General features: G+C 37.4%; 2 protein-coding genes across 5 annotated transcripts; one reads left to right on the top strand and one right to left on the bottom strand.

Annotated features, from left to right (window-relative positions):
• The first annotated feature begins 4 nt into the window (after positions 1 to 4).
• On the top strand, positions 5 to 10,433 carry MITD1 (microtubule interacting and trafficking domain containing 1). 4 transcript variants are annotated; one of them, XR_006505826.1, is made up of 8 exons: positions 5 to 247; positions 3,405 to 3,506; positions 6,937 to 7,073; positions 7,155 to 7,241; positions 8,471 to 8,586; positions 9,889 to 9,958; positions 10,065 to 10,125; positions 10,202 to 10,231. XR_006505826.1 is itself a non-coding variant. In XM_044670427.1 (7 exons), exons 1-7 carry the CDS (start codon positions 97 to 99, stop codon positions 10,295 to 10,297), a joined length of 750 nt encoding a protein of 249 aa, XP_044526362.1. In that variant the 5' UTR covers positions 5 to 96; the 3' UTR covers positions 10,298 to 10,433. The 4 variants fall into 4 exon arrangements, 3 of the variants coding, with proteins under 3 accessions (XP_044526362.1, XP_044526364.1, XP_044526363.1); XM_044670427.1 differs by lacking the exon at positions 9,889 to 9,958 and having other exon boundaries at positions 10,202 to 10,433; XM_044670429.1 differs by lacking the exon at positions 10,202 to 10,231 and having other exon boundaries at positions 10,065 to 10,155.
• A 73-nt stretch (positions 10,434 to 10,506) lies between these two features.
• LIPT1 (lipoyltransferase 1) lies at positions 10,507 to 13,393 on the bottom strand. The gene is made up of 2 exons (XM_044670426.1): positions 13,308 to 13,393; positions 10,507 to 11,835 (listed from the first exon to the last, which is right to left on the bottom strand). Exon 2 carries the CDS (start codon positions 11,832 to 11,834, stop codon positions 10,716 to 10,718), a length of 1,119 nt encoding a protein of 372 aa, XP_044526361.1. The 5' UTR covers position 11,835; positions 13,308 to 13,393; the 3' UTR covers positions 10,507 to 10,715.
• Between the last annotated feature and the right edge of the window lie 3,467 nt (positions 13,394 to 16,860).

Below are 16,860 nucleotides of genomic sequence, written 5' to 3'. Positions count from 1 at the left end.
ACGTGATCGCCTCCCGGAAGCGCCGCGCGCGTGCGCGCTCTTTCCCGGGGCAGGGAGGGGAGGGTGGATAGGTGGATAGGTGGACTTCGGTGGAGAATGGCAGCCAGGAATTCCGGGCAGCAACCCCACGGGGTGGCGGCGAGCACCCTCCTGAAAAGGGCGGTGGAATTGGACTCCGACTCCCGGTACCAGGAGGCTTTTGTGTGTTATCAGGAGGGTATCGATATGTTGCTGCAAGTGCTTAAAGGTGAATGAAGGAAAGGGAGGCGCGGGTTGGGGCATTTGTCAGGGAGGGAGAAAAGCAAGGTTCTGAGTACATTTGTTTGTGGTTTTAAAAAAATCTTTAAAAAATAAGATGGGCATATTGACATGCATCATTCTGTCAACCAACAAGTATTTATTAAGTGGCCTAATACCTGCAGGTCATTGTGTCAAGCGCTGGAAACAGTAACCAGAAACATTAGTCCCTAACAACGAGTTTGCATTCTGAAATTACCGTTCTTCAAACTGCAGAGCTGTTTTGTAAAGCTTGCTTTCTTTTTAAATATATAACAAATCCAGACAGTAACTTTTAAAGGTCTCCAGGTTGTCTGTGATGCTGTCTGCTCTTACGTGCATTAAAAAAAGTATATATTTCAGTAACTTTCGTTTCCTCCTTCTTCCCTCTATCTCCTTCCGCCCTCTATCTCTCGTCGTCTTCTTCCTCTCTTTGGGGGGGTGAGACACAAAATTCCAAAACAAATTCCCACGCTAGTCCAGACCTAAAATGTATGTTTTATTCTGCATTGGTGGGTAACCCCTTTGGAATTGTGCTTGGCCATTGCCTTGATCAAAGCTTAAGTCTTTCAAAGTTTTTTTCTTTTAATGGTGCCATTATATAAATTGATTTCCTAGTTCTGCTCTTTGTGTATATATTGAACATTCCCTCCCCTCTTAGAAGGTAATCTTCAAGGCAAAATTTTGTCTTTTTATTCCTAGTGTAGTAGTAGTGATAGGCACCTATTAGGTCATTAATAAATGCTTATTGATTACCTAGAAGAAATGGTATAGGAGCACTGACAAAAAGATGTTATAATATAATTACTAATATATTCACAAGTACAAACGTCAAACCTTGCTGCATTCCGTTGTTATTTCTTGGAAAGCAGAGACAATGTGTCTGTTTTGTTTTAATAATAAGTTAAATATTTGACTATACACCGTGTGGCTAGGAAAAGTGCTAAGTGCTTTAGAGATGCAGAAGTATAAAATTTGGTCCTTGCTCTAAAGGAATTGAGAATTCGTTTATAAATGAAGTTGGGGAGACATGCGTAACTCACATTAATAACAATGTAACCACCTCAAGAATTTGTATAATATTTAAAGTGATATTGTCATAAGCTAGTGTCAGAAATAGAACATGAACTCAGGTCTTTCTGACTCAGAGGCCAGGCTGGCTCACATAAATAATAATGTATCTACCACAATCTATAACAACAACAAATGATATTTAAAGTTTGCAAAGCATTTTAACATTGCAGCTCCAGCCTCACAGCAACCTCTGGAGATGTTCCCTCCCCACCTCATTTTATAGATCAGTAAACTATCCACTGTACCACATAGCCTTGTCACACAGTCTGTTCTCAAGTTTATTTGGGAAATACAAATACAAATTAGCTTTGAAGTGTCAGGGTCTTCATCCAGTTTCTGAAGCCCGAACATCTTGTTTTCTCTTTGTTTATGTAATCCCTACTAATTTTTAAACCTCAAGGGTTCTGATCTCCCTTCTGGTCCCTAACTCCCATCCCCAGTCCTAGCTAGTAGTGGCCATTCTCCTCATATCTCATATAGCACTTTATTTTGTAACTCTTTAATTTATCCCTGGGACAGTTATGCTGCCTTTTATCAGACTTCTAGGTGACACCTATGAGTGGCATTCATCACTAGGGAAAGTTTGCACTGCACTATAGGGCAGGACTCTTCGTTTCATATAAGTAACAGTTCTGACCTGGTATATATCTAAGGGCTTGTCTCCAAGGCACTGTGGGAAAATGAAAAGAATCCTGGGTTTGACATTGGAAGATTTGGGTTCAAATCCTACCTGTTAATACCTGTGTCACCATCAGCAATGGCACTTTTCTCATCTGAAAAATGGAGTTGGATTAAAGTCCCTTCTGAATCTAAATCTGCAGTCCTATGATTCTTATCCTATGATAAATGAATAGAATATTTTAAGAAACAGCAAAAGGTACAGAAACATAGGAAGACTTTTGAACTGATGCAGAGTGAAGTAAGCAGAACCAGTACAACAATTTATGTAGCGATTACATTACTGTAGAAAAGTCCTGTGCAATATCATTTTCTGTCTGTTGTGGTGATCTCAACTTCCCCTAGGTTGGTGATTGCAACATATGTATGTTATATGTACCTATATTCACACACATACATACATGCTAAGAACTCAAGGTTGCTCTACCTGTCCAAATTCATTAATTTTCCCATTTCCCAAACTTGTCTTTATTTCACAATTTCCATGAAAAGTACCACTATCTTTCCAGTTACCCATGTTTGAAACCTTGGAGTGATCTTTCTTCCTCCTCACCCCACTTTCATGTCCCAATGAATTATCAAGACTTGTTATTTTCCCCCCATACTTCTCACATTGGTTCCTGCCTCCTCTTACTGGGGATCCTTACCCCATCCTAACTTGGGCCCTTATTACCTCTTGCCTTTAGTCATATTGTAACTGCTAATTAACTTGTTTGTTTGTTTGTTTGTTTTTAGGCTTAACTCTTTCCAATCCATCTTTCAGCTTCATAAAAAATAAAATTTTTAAGTTAAAGGGCTGAGCATTTCATTCTTCTGCTCAAAAATCTTTAGGCATTTCCTATTGTCTAGAGCAGCGATTCCCAAAGTGGGCATCACCGCCCCCTGGTGGGTGCTGCAGCAATCCAAGGGAGGTGGTGATGGCCACAGGTACATTTGGGAGCGGTGAATAATTGTAAGGGGACCGTGATAGTATGTGACGGGGTGCTAAGTAATATTTTTTCTGGAAAGGGGTGGTAGGCCAAAAAAGTTTGGGAACCACTAGTCTAGAGGGTAATAAAATGTAAACTCCTAAAGTAGCATTTAAGGTCCTCTAGAATTTGGCCCCAAACTACTTTCTAGCTTTATTTCACATTACTTCTTTCTTTGTCCCAGACAATTTGACATGGTATCCTTCATAAGTGTAGTATACTCTTTTATTATCCTATGCTAATTAGTCAAAACTGTCTCTAATGTATTTATCCTCTGCATGAGCAACGGTGAACAATATTGATAAAAAGAAAGTTCTTAGAAATAGAAATTAGAATAGAATTAGATATAATGTTCTAATACTCTAAAATACTCTAAAAATTGGAAAATACATAATTTTAAAATTATAGGCACCAAAGACAATGCAAAGAAATGTCACTTGAGACAAAAAATTTCTGACTTCATGGACAGAGCAGAAGAAATAAAGAAGTTCTTGGAGCAGGAAAAAGAAGGTAAGAAGTATATTTTCAAAATCCAGCTATAAAAAGCAAATAGTATAGCCCTATATGATAAGTCCTCCATTTTTCTGGAAAGATTTTGTTGTGGGACTTCATAAACTGTACTGCAATCCCTTTCTATCCACAAAACTGTTTTATATATACATCAGTGTTATGTGTTTTGGTATATTGTCCTTTACTAAATTATCAACAGCTAGAATACCCAAGTTTTTATTGCAGCCTTACAGAGATTTCTTGGTTCCTTAATGTTTATAGCTTAACTGAATATTTTTTCTTTATCTCCCTCCTTTAGTAAAGCACTTTGCAAATCATTAAATGTTACACATGTGAGCTATTATTGTTGCCTATTAATAAACTTTCTCTGACCCTTTCCTCTGCACCCCCTTTTCACTGATTAGGATTATATTAGACTACTGATCAAAAACCTTAAAATTCTCCTTACTGTTTATGTAAAGATTAAAACCCCTTGCTTTCTTACCATAGCACTACCCTACCTATCCAGCAGTATCTCTTAACTATTTTCCTGATGTACCAGAAGTAATTCATATGTCTCTTTCCTTACTGCAATGCTTTATGATGGATTCATGGTGGACTGTCTCTACCTTTCTTGCTGAAACCCAAATCCTCAGTCCTAGAGCTTTTACATACTAGCTGTACCACATCTTGCCTTCTCAGCCTTCTCCTCAGGCCAGTTTAGGTTGAAGGAGGCAATCTCTTATAGAAGATATGAGAGCTGAGAAGTAGCAATTGCAGTTGTCGTTAAGAATGCATTTTTCCATAAAAAATTTATTATGGAGATTGCAAATAATCTATTAACTATCGAGAATAGTCAATATCTTACATAAATAACTTATTTGTACTAAATAATTTTGAAGGGCTATACTGGCCTAGGAATCTTAACTCATTTATAGTATTATTTCTATGGGAAAATGTATTTTGAAATATACTCTACACACACCCCAATGTGACTTAAACCATTATAGAGCAGAGCCTTCTTGTAACTTGGGGACTGACTATACTATGGTGCTTTTTTAAAAAGCCTTATTCACAAACATTTATTTGTTTGTTTGTTTGTTTGTTTGTTTATTTATTTATTTTAAAGCCCTTACCTTCCATCTTGGAATCAATACCATGTATTGGTTCCAAGGCAGAAGAGTGGTAAAGGCTACACAGTGAGGGTTAAGTCACTTGCTCAGGGTCACACAGCTAGGCAGTGTCTGAGGCCAGATTTAAACCCAGGACCTCCTGTCTCTGGGCCTTGCTCTCGATCACTGAGCCACCTAGCAACCCCCTCAATAAACACTATCAAGTGCTTACTATATCTCAGGCACTATGCTACATGTTGGGGATATCAAGACAAAAATGAAATAGACTGAAATTAATAGGAACAATTAAAGGTTGTATTTTGAAGAAAGGTTGCTGTGACTCCAAGGCTGTCTATCTGGATTTTCTCTGATTTAAATCAACTTTTTATAGGTCTTAAAGCAGACTTGAAAAGCAACATAAAATACTGCATTAAGTATATCATACTCCATCCATGTCTAAAGTTGTAGAACTAGTAAGAATTAACATCAAAAGAACAACTAGGATACAATAGAAATTATGGTTCTAAATCAACAAAAGATGATAGCAGGAAATTATCAGACAACTTGTAGAGCCCAGATGGGGAAAGCCCCAGAGAATTTATCTTGAATATCTGAATCTTGTAGATATCCACCTTGTGCTGGTATTGATTAATTTATATGTAAGAATATTCAGTATTTTCAATATTAAAAGGGTGTTTGTAAACCATCAATTAAAGGATTTAGTTTTTTGTCCTGGTCTACCTAATCTTTAGCCTTGACCTTTCTAGGCTATCCCTGGTACCATTATAATATTTTCTTCCTTTTCATGGTTAGGACTCAATGCCTCTACTTCCTCACCACTCACCTCCTCAATCCCCTTGCAAGCTGGCTTTTGTTCCTACCACTTCATTGAAACTAAATTCTTAAAAGACAGAAATTGCCTCCTGATTGCCAATTCAGTGGAGTTTTTTTTTTTGGGGGGGGGGTCTTCATTCTCGTTGATCTTTTTCCAGTATTTGACACTGAACTATCGCCTCCTTATGGATACTTTACTTTTCCTTGGCTTTTGAAACATGGCACTCTGGTTCTTCTTTAATTATTCTTCCATAGCTTTTCTCTTCATATGGTGAGTAGCTTCCAAGGTTCAATCATTTGGTTGTTTTTTTTCTCTTGCTTGTCATTTGTATTCCTATCTTACCACTACAGATAACTCTGAAATCTATAGTCCCTGTTCTGCCCTGCTCTTTGTTTAAGCTTCACTTACATTATTAACTGCCTAGAGGGTACTTCCATTTGGCTGCTACCAGTTGTACCTTAAACTCCAAGAGCAATATGTCTAAAGTGATCTTTTCCATGAAAACCTAGCCTTTTTCTTAATTTCACCTTTTTTTATTTATTGTTACCAGCTATTTATGAAACCTCCCCTTTGCTTTTTTAAGTGTTAACCAATCTTGTTAATTCTACTGCTAGCATCCACCTCTTCTCACTGATGCTACTATTGAGCCTTAATTATCAGTCCCCTACCTCCACCCCCCGCTATTACAATAACTCCCACAAAGGACTTCCTACCTGCAGCTATTCCCATTTCAAACTGTCCTTTATACCCCTGTATAACACTTGTCTTGAGCATAAATCTAGCCCAATCATCCTTCTACCTAGATGCTTTCATTGGCTTCCTATTGCCAATAAAGTCAAATTCCAACTCTTCAACCTCAGCTGGTACCACTGCAGCTTTTCTGGCATTATATTGTTACTCTCCACAGAAACTATACTCCAGGAAAACTGCAAAACTGGCTGAGTAAGTGTGTCTCTTAAATGCATTGTGATTTCCTGCCTCTGGAACACAGCTCACATGTCCCTCATTCCTGAAATGCACACTCACAAATCTTCCACTTACTAATTATAAAGTCCAACTCAAATGGCACCTCCTCAAGGAAACCTTCCTGTTCTTCCCTTACCTACATGTACCACTTTGCATTTCTCTTAAGTGCTTACGTTTTGTCTTATATAAAATATTTATACATTTGTTGCACTGGATTTATAAGCATCATATTAGCCTTAGTGATTTTTTGGCCACAGTAGTTCACCAAGACCATCTGCTAAAATGTCAAGCGGTAGTGATCTGTATTAATGGTAGGAGTGGCCATACCAGTAAAACCACTGATTCTTGAAATACTGAAGTAGAATGTGTGTGTCAGTATGTGTCCGTGTCTGTCTGCCTGCCTACTAGATTATAAACTCCATAAGCATTGGAATTTTGTTTTATCTAAATTCTGTTATCTCCCCCACTAACAGCTAGCAAAGTGCGTTACTTGCACAAGAACCTTAAAATGTTTATTGAATTTAATGTATTTTGTCAGATGGAAAATACCACAAGCAAATTAAAATAGAAGAGAATGCAACAGGCTTTAGTTATGAGTCACTTTTTCAACAATACCTTAATGCAGCTGTTACTGAAGTATGGATAGAAGATCCTTATATTAGACACACCCACCAGGCAAGTGAAATCTAACTTAAATTTTAAAATGTCTTCATATTTCAGTTTTGCTGGTTAGAAAAATTTTTTGTTATCTTTTAGCTATACAACTTTCTTCGATTCTGTGAGATGCTTGTTAAGCAGCCATGTAAAGTGAAAACTATTCATCTTCTTACTTCTATGGATGAAGTAAGTATTTGAATATATTAAGATTCCCTCTTAATTTCACTGTTTCACCAATCATAAAAAAAAGCACAATCAAGTGAATAAATATCAAATGTTAGGTGTAAAGTGGAATTAGATTTACAAAGCAGGAAGGCATCTTAAGAATAATCTAGTCCTTGGGGCAGCTGGGTAGCTCAGTGGATAGAGAACCAGGCCTACAGATGAGAGGTCCTAGGTTCAAATCTGGCCTCAGACACTTCCCAGCTCTGTGACCCTGGGCAAGTCACTTGACCCCCATTGCCTAGTCCTTACCACTTTCATGTCTTGGCTCCAAGCCAGAAGATAAGGGTTTAAAAAAAAAAAAAACTAGTCCAACCCCCTCACTTTACACATGAAGAAAGCAGAGCCCCAGAAAGGATATGGAACTCATTGGTCCTCAGTGGCAGATTTCAGTCTAGAAGCTCTGTCATATGATCTTAATTCAGAATTCTTTCAAACACTGTGTTCCATTATGCTGGTTTCTTTAGTATTGAGTTTATATGATAGGATTGACTAGCATAAAGCAAATTTCAAGAAGTTCTGTTTCTGATGACTTCCATATTAATTAGTTGGGTAAGATGGAATAGCATAAATTTAAAGTTTGCAACTCACTGTGCTTAAGGTATTCTTATAATAAGCCTGGGAGTTAGTTGCTATTATTATTGCCAGTTTTATGATGAAGAATTTGGAGCTTAGATAGGTTAAGTGAGTTATCTAGTGTTTCATGGCCAGTAAGTACCTTACTTGGATAGGCTCAAAGAAAGGTTTCCTAATTCCCAAGTTCGGCACTCTTTCATTTCCATTTGAATGACTAGTGTTACTAAACTGTATAGGGGGCAGCTGGGTGGCTCATTGGATTGAGAGCCAGGCCTAGAGATGGGGGAAGTCCTAGGTTGAAATCTGGCCTCAGATCCTAGCTGTGTGACCCTGGGCAAGTCACTTGACCCCCACTGCCTAGCCCTTACCACTCTTCTTCCTTGACTCCAAGACGGAATGTAAGGGCCTAAAAATAAATAAATAAATGAACCATATAAACACAGCTGAATTCTTATTAACATTGGAAAGGGAAATTATTAAATTACCATATGATTCCTTAATACATTCTATTCACTTGTTTTTTTAAGTGTTGAACTTAAACTGATATACAAAGGCAAAATTAGAGAAAGAAATAATATGTGGCAAAAAATTAATTAACCTATCTTTGCCATTAATAGGGAATTGGGAAAGGTCAGCAGATCAGTGGCCTGGAAGAAATAAGAGAATCACTTTGTAAGCATGGAATAGAACTGGAAATAGAATTCTCTTCTTCAATACATGATCGAGAAATTAGGTTGGTGTTCTATTTTTAATTTTTAAGCCATTTGTATCATTCACATATGAAAACTTGATATACTCTTTTCCTTTTTTACTAATTTTTGCATAATTTAATACTGAATATAATCTTTAGGTTTAATGATTACAAATTTAAACATAATTAAATTTTACTGTTCTTTGGCTTTCTAAAAAAGGAAAGGTTGTTACATATCATGATGTATAAATTTTGTTTCCTAATGGGACAACCTGTATTCCTATATACTTATTCAAAGGCCTGTTTTTCCCATTCACAGTATATTATTATAAATAGTGGTATGATTGTGATAATTCCATACTTCAGCTTCAAGTATGCCATACTTCCATATGACAGGAAAATAGTTCTGACTTAGATACCTTTATAAACAAAATTCTTTAACTTTTAAAGTGTTAAATGAGTTTGGACTGTTAAGTTTTTAAAGATGAAGAAATCTGGGTCATATAACATTAGATATTTTCTTTTAAGCCCTTACTTTTCCTCTTAGAATTTATGTGTATTGGTTCCAAGGCCAAGGAAAGATGAGGGTTAAGCAATGGGGGTTAGGTGACTTGCCCAGGGTCACACAGCTAGAAGTGTCTGAGGCCAGGTTGGAACCCAGGACCTCCCATCTCTAGGGCTAGCTCTCAATCCATGGAGCTACTTAGCTGCCTCTAACAGTAGTATTTTCAAGAAATACTATTTTCAGGTTCCTAAATCATTTTTCCCCCTTTAAATCAAATATCTGTTTACTAAGCAGACTGTTGTTCCAATGACCACAGCTTAACACAATTCCACATAGAAATGTTAACTCACCTTGGAATGATTGATAGTTAGCTGATTGATAGTCTCACCTTTTTCCTAGCTTGGAAATCATGAAGTCTTTTGGAGGAACCATAACCTTTTTTCCCTGGTAATAAGTTGTAAGATAACCTTCTGTATGTACAGAAGGGGACTGATCTCATTAATAGACTCCAAATGTATTAGACTAGCTTTTGAGGAGGCCATGGTATAATATACTAAAGTGCTAGAAGAATACTGGGTAAGATAAAAATTGGTGGCTCAGGGACCATAAATAGAGAAAAAACATATCTCACTCACAGATCATGCTCACATAACATATAAAAGAGTATAGTTGATATTTTAAGTTGTTAAAACAAAGTTGCCCTTAATGGATCTCCAATGAAAAATTGAGTTTAGTTTCATACAACAATACCATGCTGATAACTGATTGGAATTCAGTGGTTCAGTCAGCTAAACTGTTTTATTTGCCAGCTCATCCAATCAACTCATTTTTTTTTGCAGTTTGTCCCTTTATATAGACACAATCCAAGATTAAACCTGGTGTTTCTTCCACTATCATACACTTGATCAAGTAAGAAACTTCCCTTGGCTAGAGGAAATTGTGCTAGCACTTTGCCTATCTTTAAAATTTGTCATTAAACTTTGTGTTTATACAGTTAAATTTCTAATTTCAACAGATTCAACAATGGATGGATGATAAAGATTGGAAGGGGCCTTGATTATTTTAAGAAACCACAGGTAGGACATAACCTTATCTTATTAATGAGTAACACAATTCTCTGTCATTAATAATAAATTCTCTTTTTCTCCTTAGGGACGTTTTGCACTGGGGTATTGTGATTTTGATTTGAGGCCATGTCATGAAACAACAGTGGACATTTTTCATACTAGGCACACAAAGAAAATATGAGTGTCTCCAACCTTTTTTTTTTTAACCTTGCTTTAAAAGTTTATAATTTAAATGGAGAATTTTAAACACTTTTTATACAATAACCATCCCTGTAGTTTGAAAATGTAACAATAAATCTAATTTATATTTCTATTGATTTGGATACTGTTTTGTTTTATTAACATAATTTAATATGACTGACATTGTTTCTTCTTTAGCCACATCGCTGGTTTAAAATGTTACCCAGAATAGCTCTTATTTGCCTTAAAGGGTACAGTCTTAAGTAAACAAAGCAGAGAGGAACTAACAAACTAAAATTTGTACTTAACTAATTCTGATTCATCTCTTTCGGTTCAAAAATGGAATTTTAAGAGATATGTAAGAAAATATATATTAAATTTTATTTTACTAAAAGTTGTCATCATTAGAAAGAGATTCTTCACATTATTGACTTAACTTTTTGACAAAGAAGATGCCATTTGGTGTTTAGTTCATAGTCTTTTGGACATGTCCTAAGCAATGCATTTATTAACACTGAGGTTTCACTTTGACAAAATTTATTGCCAATAAAGCTTGTGCTTAGTTTGTCAAGCATTTCCAGTGGTAACCAGTGATCAGGTGCATCAATTTTACAGTCTTCAATTCTTCCATTTTTTATATCTACATATACTTTTATTTCAGAATATGATTGTTCACTTAAATTAAAAGAAGTTTTTATACTAAACTTTGGTGTTTTGCCATATATCCATTCCCAAGTTTGCAGTTCTTCCACTTTTCTATTTATCCCTGGGAACACTGTCTCATCTGTCGGACTTATCAAGATAATGTTGTTATCAATCTTATGATAAGCAGCATACTCTGCAGCAACAGATTTCATCAAAACCTCACAAGTTAAAGTGTCATCATTTTCCAAAATATTTTTCACCAACGAAGGTACACTAGGAGTAGCATTACTCTTAATTCCCTGGTAAGGACTCTTCAACACAGAAGATAAAGAAATCCAATCTGTATTACACAGTAATGTGCAATGGTGATAGGCAGCAACCCGTCCAATCTTAGATGCTGTTCCTGAGATTTTAAACTGTCCTTCTAGTAAGAGGTCTAATCTGTCAGTAGCTTGTACATCCAGGTGTGGTTGGACAGCATTCAGAACCCTAATAATCAATTTCAGATTTTCCATCCTATTGTACTTTGACTTAATTGTGAAGAAAGTCAAGTTGATATTACCCATATCGTGGTACACTGTTCCTCCTCCACTTCTTCTCCGAGCCAATTTTATGCCCTTTTCTCTCATTATATTTAGATTACATTCCTGCCAGGGATTCTGATGCCTGCCAATGACAACAGTAGGGGAGTTTCTCCAAAGGAAAAGAATAGGCTTGCTTTCTAAGTTCATATGGTCATGGATCCAGTCTTCTACTGCCAGATTTTGGTAAATATTGTTAGAGGCTGATTGTAAAATAAGCCCACCTTTTGCTATGTTTTTGAAGCCAGCTGTTGGGATCTTGAGGATGTAAAGTGACTGGAAGCAGTTCTTCATAGAGAATGGAATCAGCATGCTTTTAAAAATGGAGGAAATAGAGCAGTTTTGTTATTACCTTGTTATATTTTATTTATATGTGCTACTTAAAATGAAAACTGCAATGTAATAAAAGTTCATTTCTTATTCAGTCTTTCTTGTTCTTTGTTGATGAAATAGTTGTTCACAGTTAAATTCACAATAAAAAAAACTCAAGTTAGTTTTTTTAATGTAAGGAAGGAAATGTTAACTAATAAGGGTCAACTCTTGATCATGCAGGAACTATTTATCTAGTTTACTGAATATCCCAGCCATATTTCTCTTGATTGATTTTAATATCTGTCATTAGCCTCAGGTACTTTCGCAAAGAGTGAAAAGAAAAGGAGATGAAATTCAACTGCAGTGAGCCACTTGGCTATTTAGAGTAATGAAGTAAAAGGTGATGACTTTGAAAATAACATTTTAATTTGGGATGTACTTGATTTCTTGGCAGTAGATTTTCAACATTTTTTCTCTAAAATATAAGTATGCATTAACCTATGGCCCATTGTAAAGAGAAATCCATGAAGAACTGTATCAAATGACAGAGCAGCTAGTACAGGAATAACATTTCCTTTGAGTTTATACAATGCATTTCCTAATAGTGTTAAAGGTTGAGTGGCAAGATACCGAAATTATTGGTTGTGATGAATAATTTTAACTACAACTTTAAATGAGCCATTCTATCCCAATCCTTCAATCTAATACATAACTGAAAACATCTCGAGAGGCTGTGTACACATAGGTGCTTGTATCAAATTGTCTACTTTTGACCTATTCAATGCAACTCCAGATAATTTTTATTCCTTAGTAAAAATCTAAAAATTCCATTATAATTAAGCTGTATGTGAAAAAAGGAGGCTCGAGATAAAGTGGATTGATTACTATCGATCACTTAAAAAAGTGGCTATAGTCAAGTCCCAACCTCTCTGAGTCTCAGAATGATATATTCCAATAATTCAATGATTGGAGACTGCCAGGGTCATTATAGTCTCACTCCTTTCAGTGGTGACTGACTGACTATTGCTATCAATTTTCACCGTGGTTGGAGGTAATCTGCCACGAACTTTTCCTTACTCTTTAACTCAAGACAGGCCGCGTAGTCTTTGGGTTCCATACCGGCTCCGCCAATCAAACAAACAACTATTATTAATATTGGGTCTGAACTGTACAGGGTACTGGGCATCCCAGGACAAGGCCCGAAAACATCTCTTTTCGCGAATGACTTGCGTCCTTTGCCAATTATTTTGACATCCTACCTATTTTTACCTCCGTAGGATTTCCGGTACTGATCCTAACTCGGGGCCGGGTCATTTCCCGAGCCCAGCCCTCTGCTGAGGGGTCCCGGGGAAGCGGCTTAACTGGGAAGGCCTTGTGCCCAGGGGCTCACACTAGGTGCTTCAAGCAGGCAGAGGAATATTAAAACGGAAAAAGACAGTACCTAGATTTTTTTAAAGTGCGGTTATGACTCACCTGCTACTTCCGGCGGCGCTTGCTCTTTACAACGTGAGTTCCAGGGGGAATGGCGGAAACGTGGGGAAAAATCGCCTGGCTCCGAAAGGGGGTGTGTCCACCACTCGGGCATGCGCATGCGTATGCAAGCTCGTCGTCCCGTTCCCCCCCCCCCCCCCCAGACCTCCTGCCTTCCGCCTGGAGGCCCACCCCTCTGCTTCCTCTCCCCAAGAGGCCGTTCTTCCCTTATGGTCTGGAGTTAGGAGCCTGGAATTGAAGGACCGAAGATGCAGTTTCCCCAAACTCTAACGATTTCTGCCTCTGGCTCAGCCTATTCCTAAGGCTGCCCAGAGGAAGGGGGGAAGAGTTGGGGCTACGAGGCCTTAGGCTGCAATACTCTCTACTGCTGGAATTTTCTTGGGTTGGGATCTGGGGACACTCGAAAATACTTTGACAACTTCCAGTAGACTTTATTTCCTTTGTCATCCAATGTAGTTTATTTCATGCGTTTAAAACAGCATTTATACCAGTCTACCTAAGAAGGCCTGTATGACCCCAAGATGGTTCAGAATCTCTGGTCGGTTGGAATGAAGGCCATGTTTGAGGCAGACCCTAAACTGAATTAAAAATCCCATGTCCCATCTTACCTGTATGCTGAGTTTTAACCAGGAGGCAGCCAACTAGCTCTTGTGACCTTAGGCAAATCAGGTCTCAAGGGCTCCTTCTAATTCTATTAGAGGGTGGCTCTAAGATTTAGGAAAAAATAAGGCACTAGGATAGGGGTGGGCAACCTTTTTGGTCTTGAGAGTCATAAACGCCACATTTTTTAAAATGTAATTTCGTGAGAGCCATACAGTGCTCACAGAGCGCTCCTGTAACAGTGCCTGAAAAAAAATTGACTTTTTGGCTCCTGCAGAAAGAACCATTATCTGGCCCTCAAAAGAGCCAGATATGGCTCAAGAGCCATATGTTGCCAACCCCTGACCTAACTGAAATGTGCAATTGATATCTATTCTGAGCTTGCCATCTCCTGCCTTTATACCTTTCTTCATGCCATCCTTCATGCCTGGAAGAGACTCAAGAACATTCTTGCCTACCAAAAATCTCAATTTCTAGGCCCAATTCAGATGCTACTTCTAGAGACTATTCATTGATCTCTTCCCTCTCCCATCACCCTGATCACAGAGGGCTGATTTGTCCCTCTAAAATATTTTATAATACTTTACTTGGATCTTGCCTTCCTAAGAAAATATTTTACTTTCTATGAAATAATATATGTATGTATGTGTATATTATATTGTTATGCCCAGAGAAGTATCCCAATAAATGAGTCTTGAGCCAACAATGCAATATGCAAAGGGACTTTATTGTCTAGCTCGAGCTAGGGTCTCTCACGAAAAGTTAGTGAGGGACCCAGAGCTGTGCCTGGGCTAGAGTTTTTATGGAGTAGTCCTCAGAATGGAACAGGGTAGAGGAATGTCCTTAGGTTAGGAAATCTTGTAGATAAGAGCAATGTCCTAAGGTAGATATGGTGAATTCCTGAAGGGAAGAGATCCTGGGGAGAAGGGGAAGGTCTTCAGGGTAGATATGGTCAGTCCTGGGAGACTGGAGGTCTGCAAGGTTTGGGATTCCTGTGGATAATTCTATTTCACCATAATGTCATATAAGGGTCGGGCCCATAATGTCATACAGGGGTCAGGATTTTTAATTCTGACTCTTTCTAGGTTCCACAATATAAACACATGTGTATTTCTATTTATCTACTCTCCCATATTATAAAACTGAGAGACTTCAGTGTTCTACCTTCATAACTTTATTCTTAGCATAGACTGCCCCTCCACATGGGACAGGTGGTACCCCTTAAACTTTATTGCTTTTGTTGTTTTGTTGCCATTCACTCTTTTCAGTTTTGTCTTCTGCAAATAGCAAAGAAGAAACAGATTTTAAAATACAGTGCCTGTCTACCCCCTTACTTTATTTGTGCCATCCTATTATTTGACCCTGGACATGTGCCTTTGTGGAAGTCCATAACAAATTTGTATCGATAATTTGGAAAACTTGTATTTTGTATATTTGGAAGATTTGAACCTATATTACCTCGAAGGAAACCTGTATTGACTTGATTTGAATTTTTTGCCTTTTTGTGAAATTTTTGTATTTTCTTCAGTGTATTATTGCTTTTATACCTCCATTGTTTTATCTACATTTGCACTCACACTGTGGACCATGGCTAAGCTAAGAGGAAATGCATCTAAATTCTTGGGTAAGAACCTTTATATTCTACCCCTCCTAAGTGACACAAATTACAAGAGATATATGTTTTTTGATTGTCACTAATTATAGGAGATATATATTTTTGAACTTTTAGCACATTTTTTATAATTGCATGTGCAAAATTCGATTTTTCCTAAGCACATGTCATCCATTTAAATTGAAAGATTTTTTGATCATTAGATTAGTGTAGGTTTACTATGTCCATTTGTTCTAAATGTAACTGCCTGCCCCAAAGCCTTACACTATTGATACTGGGATTGGTATTTTCCTATTATGGGACTTAGTATATATGTCTGATTTGACAAAATGAGATCACAAAGGAGCACAGATCTCGTCTACACAGTGTCAAAGGAGCACGGATATCTACATAGTGCCAAAAGCATTGTATTTCACCTGAATGATGCCAAAAGAACACACAGGTCAAAAGAGAAACCAGTGCTGCTAGGATTGCTGAGATTTCTATGCCAATAAAAAAAGGACTTGAACCTAGTATGAGACTCAAGATTGCAGTGCTTAACATATGTTAAGACACAGGACTCCTAGTACCATACTGCTTGTGAAATTTATATCAAGTACCTAACAATTGGCTGTTCTGGCTCCATATTCTATCCCTGAGAAGAACTTTAGAGCCATTTTAAAATGCACATTGGTAATGCTAGGTGTTTTATTAAATTTAATCAATTGCTTAGTATCAAAAGCATTATTTTAGATGTAGGGATAAAAGGTTAACTATAATACCAACTCACTTCTCAAATAGTTTACAACCTAATAGCTTGATTTAACGGAGAGATCTCTGATTTAGAATCAGAAGACCTAGTCTGAGATGCTGATTTTGGGAAAGTCACAGGAAGTCACTATAGTGTGGTAATCCAATTCAAGATTTGATGACACTCACCCATCCCAGTTTCTCTATTAGTTAAATCTAGTTTTCTGTGTGTGCTTGCAACCTCCCAAACACCCCAACACATGCCCTCTGTGATAATTGTTTCTAAATTGATTTAATTTTGTGGTTTTATTCTTCTTCTTTTTTTTTTAACATTTATTAATAATCATTTTTAACATGGTTACATGTTTCATGCTCCTACTTTCCCCTTCACCCCCCGCACTCCCCCCACCCATGGCCAACGCACATTTCCACTGGTTTTGTCATATGTCCTTGATCAAGACCAATTTCCAAATTGTTGGTGGTTGCATTGGTGTGGTAGTTTCGAGTCCACACCCTCACTCATGTCCACCCCGACCCATGCGTTCAAGCAGTTGCTTTTCTTATATGTTTCCTCTCCTGCAGTCCTTCCTCTGA

Source organism: Gracilinanus agilis, chromosome 3, assembly GCF_016433145.1.
Source record: "Gracilinanus agilis isolate LMUSP501 chromosome 3, AgileGrace, whole genome shotgun sequence".
In the NCBI taxonomy this organism is placed as follows: domain Eukaryota; kingdom Metazoa; phylum Chordata; class Mammalia; order Didelphimorphia; family Didelphidae; genus Gracilinanus; species Gracilinanus agilis.
The sequence above is the reverse complement of the archived record's forward strand: the minus strand, read 5'-3'. Positions and strand labels throughout refer to the sequence as shown.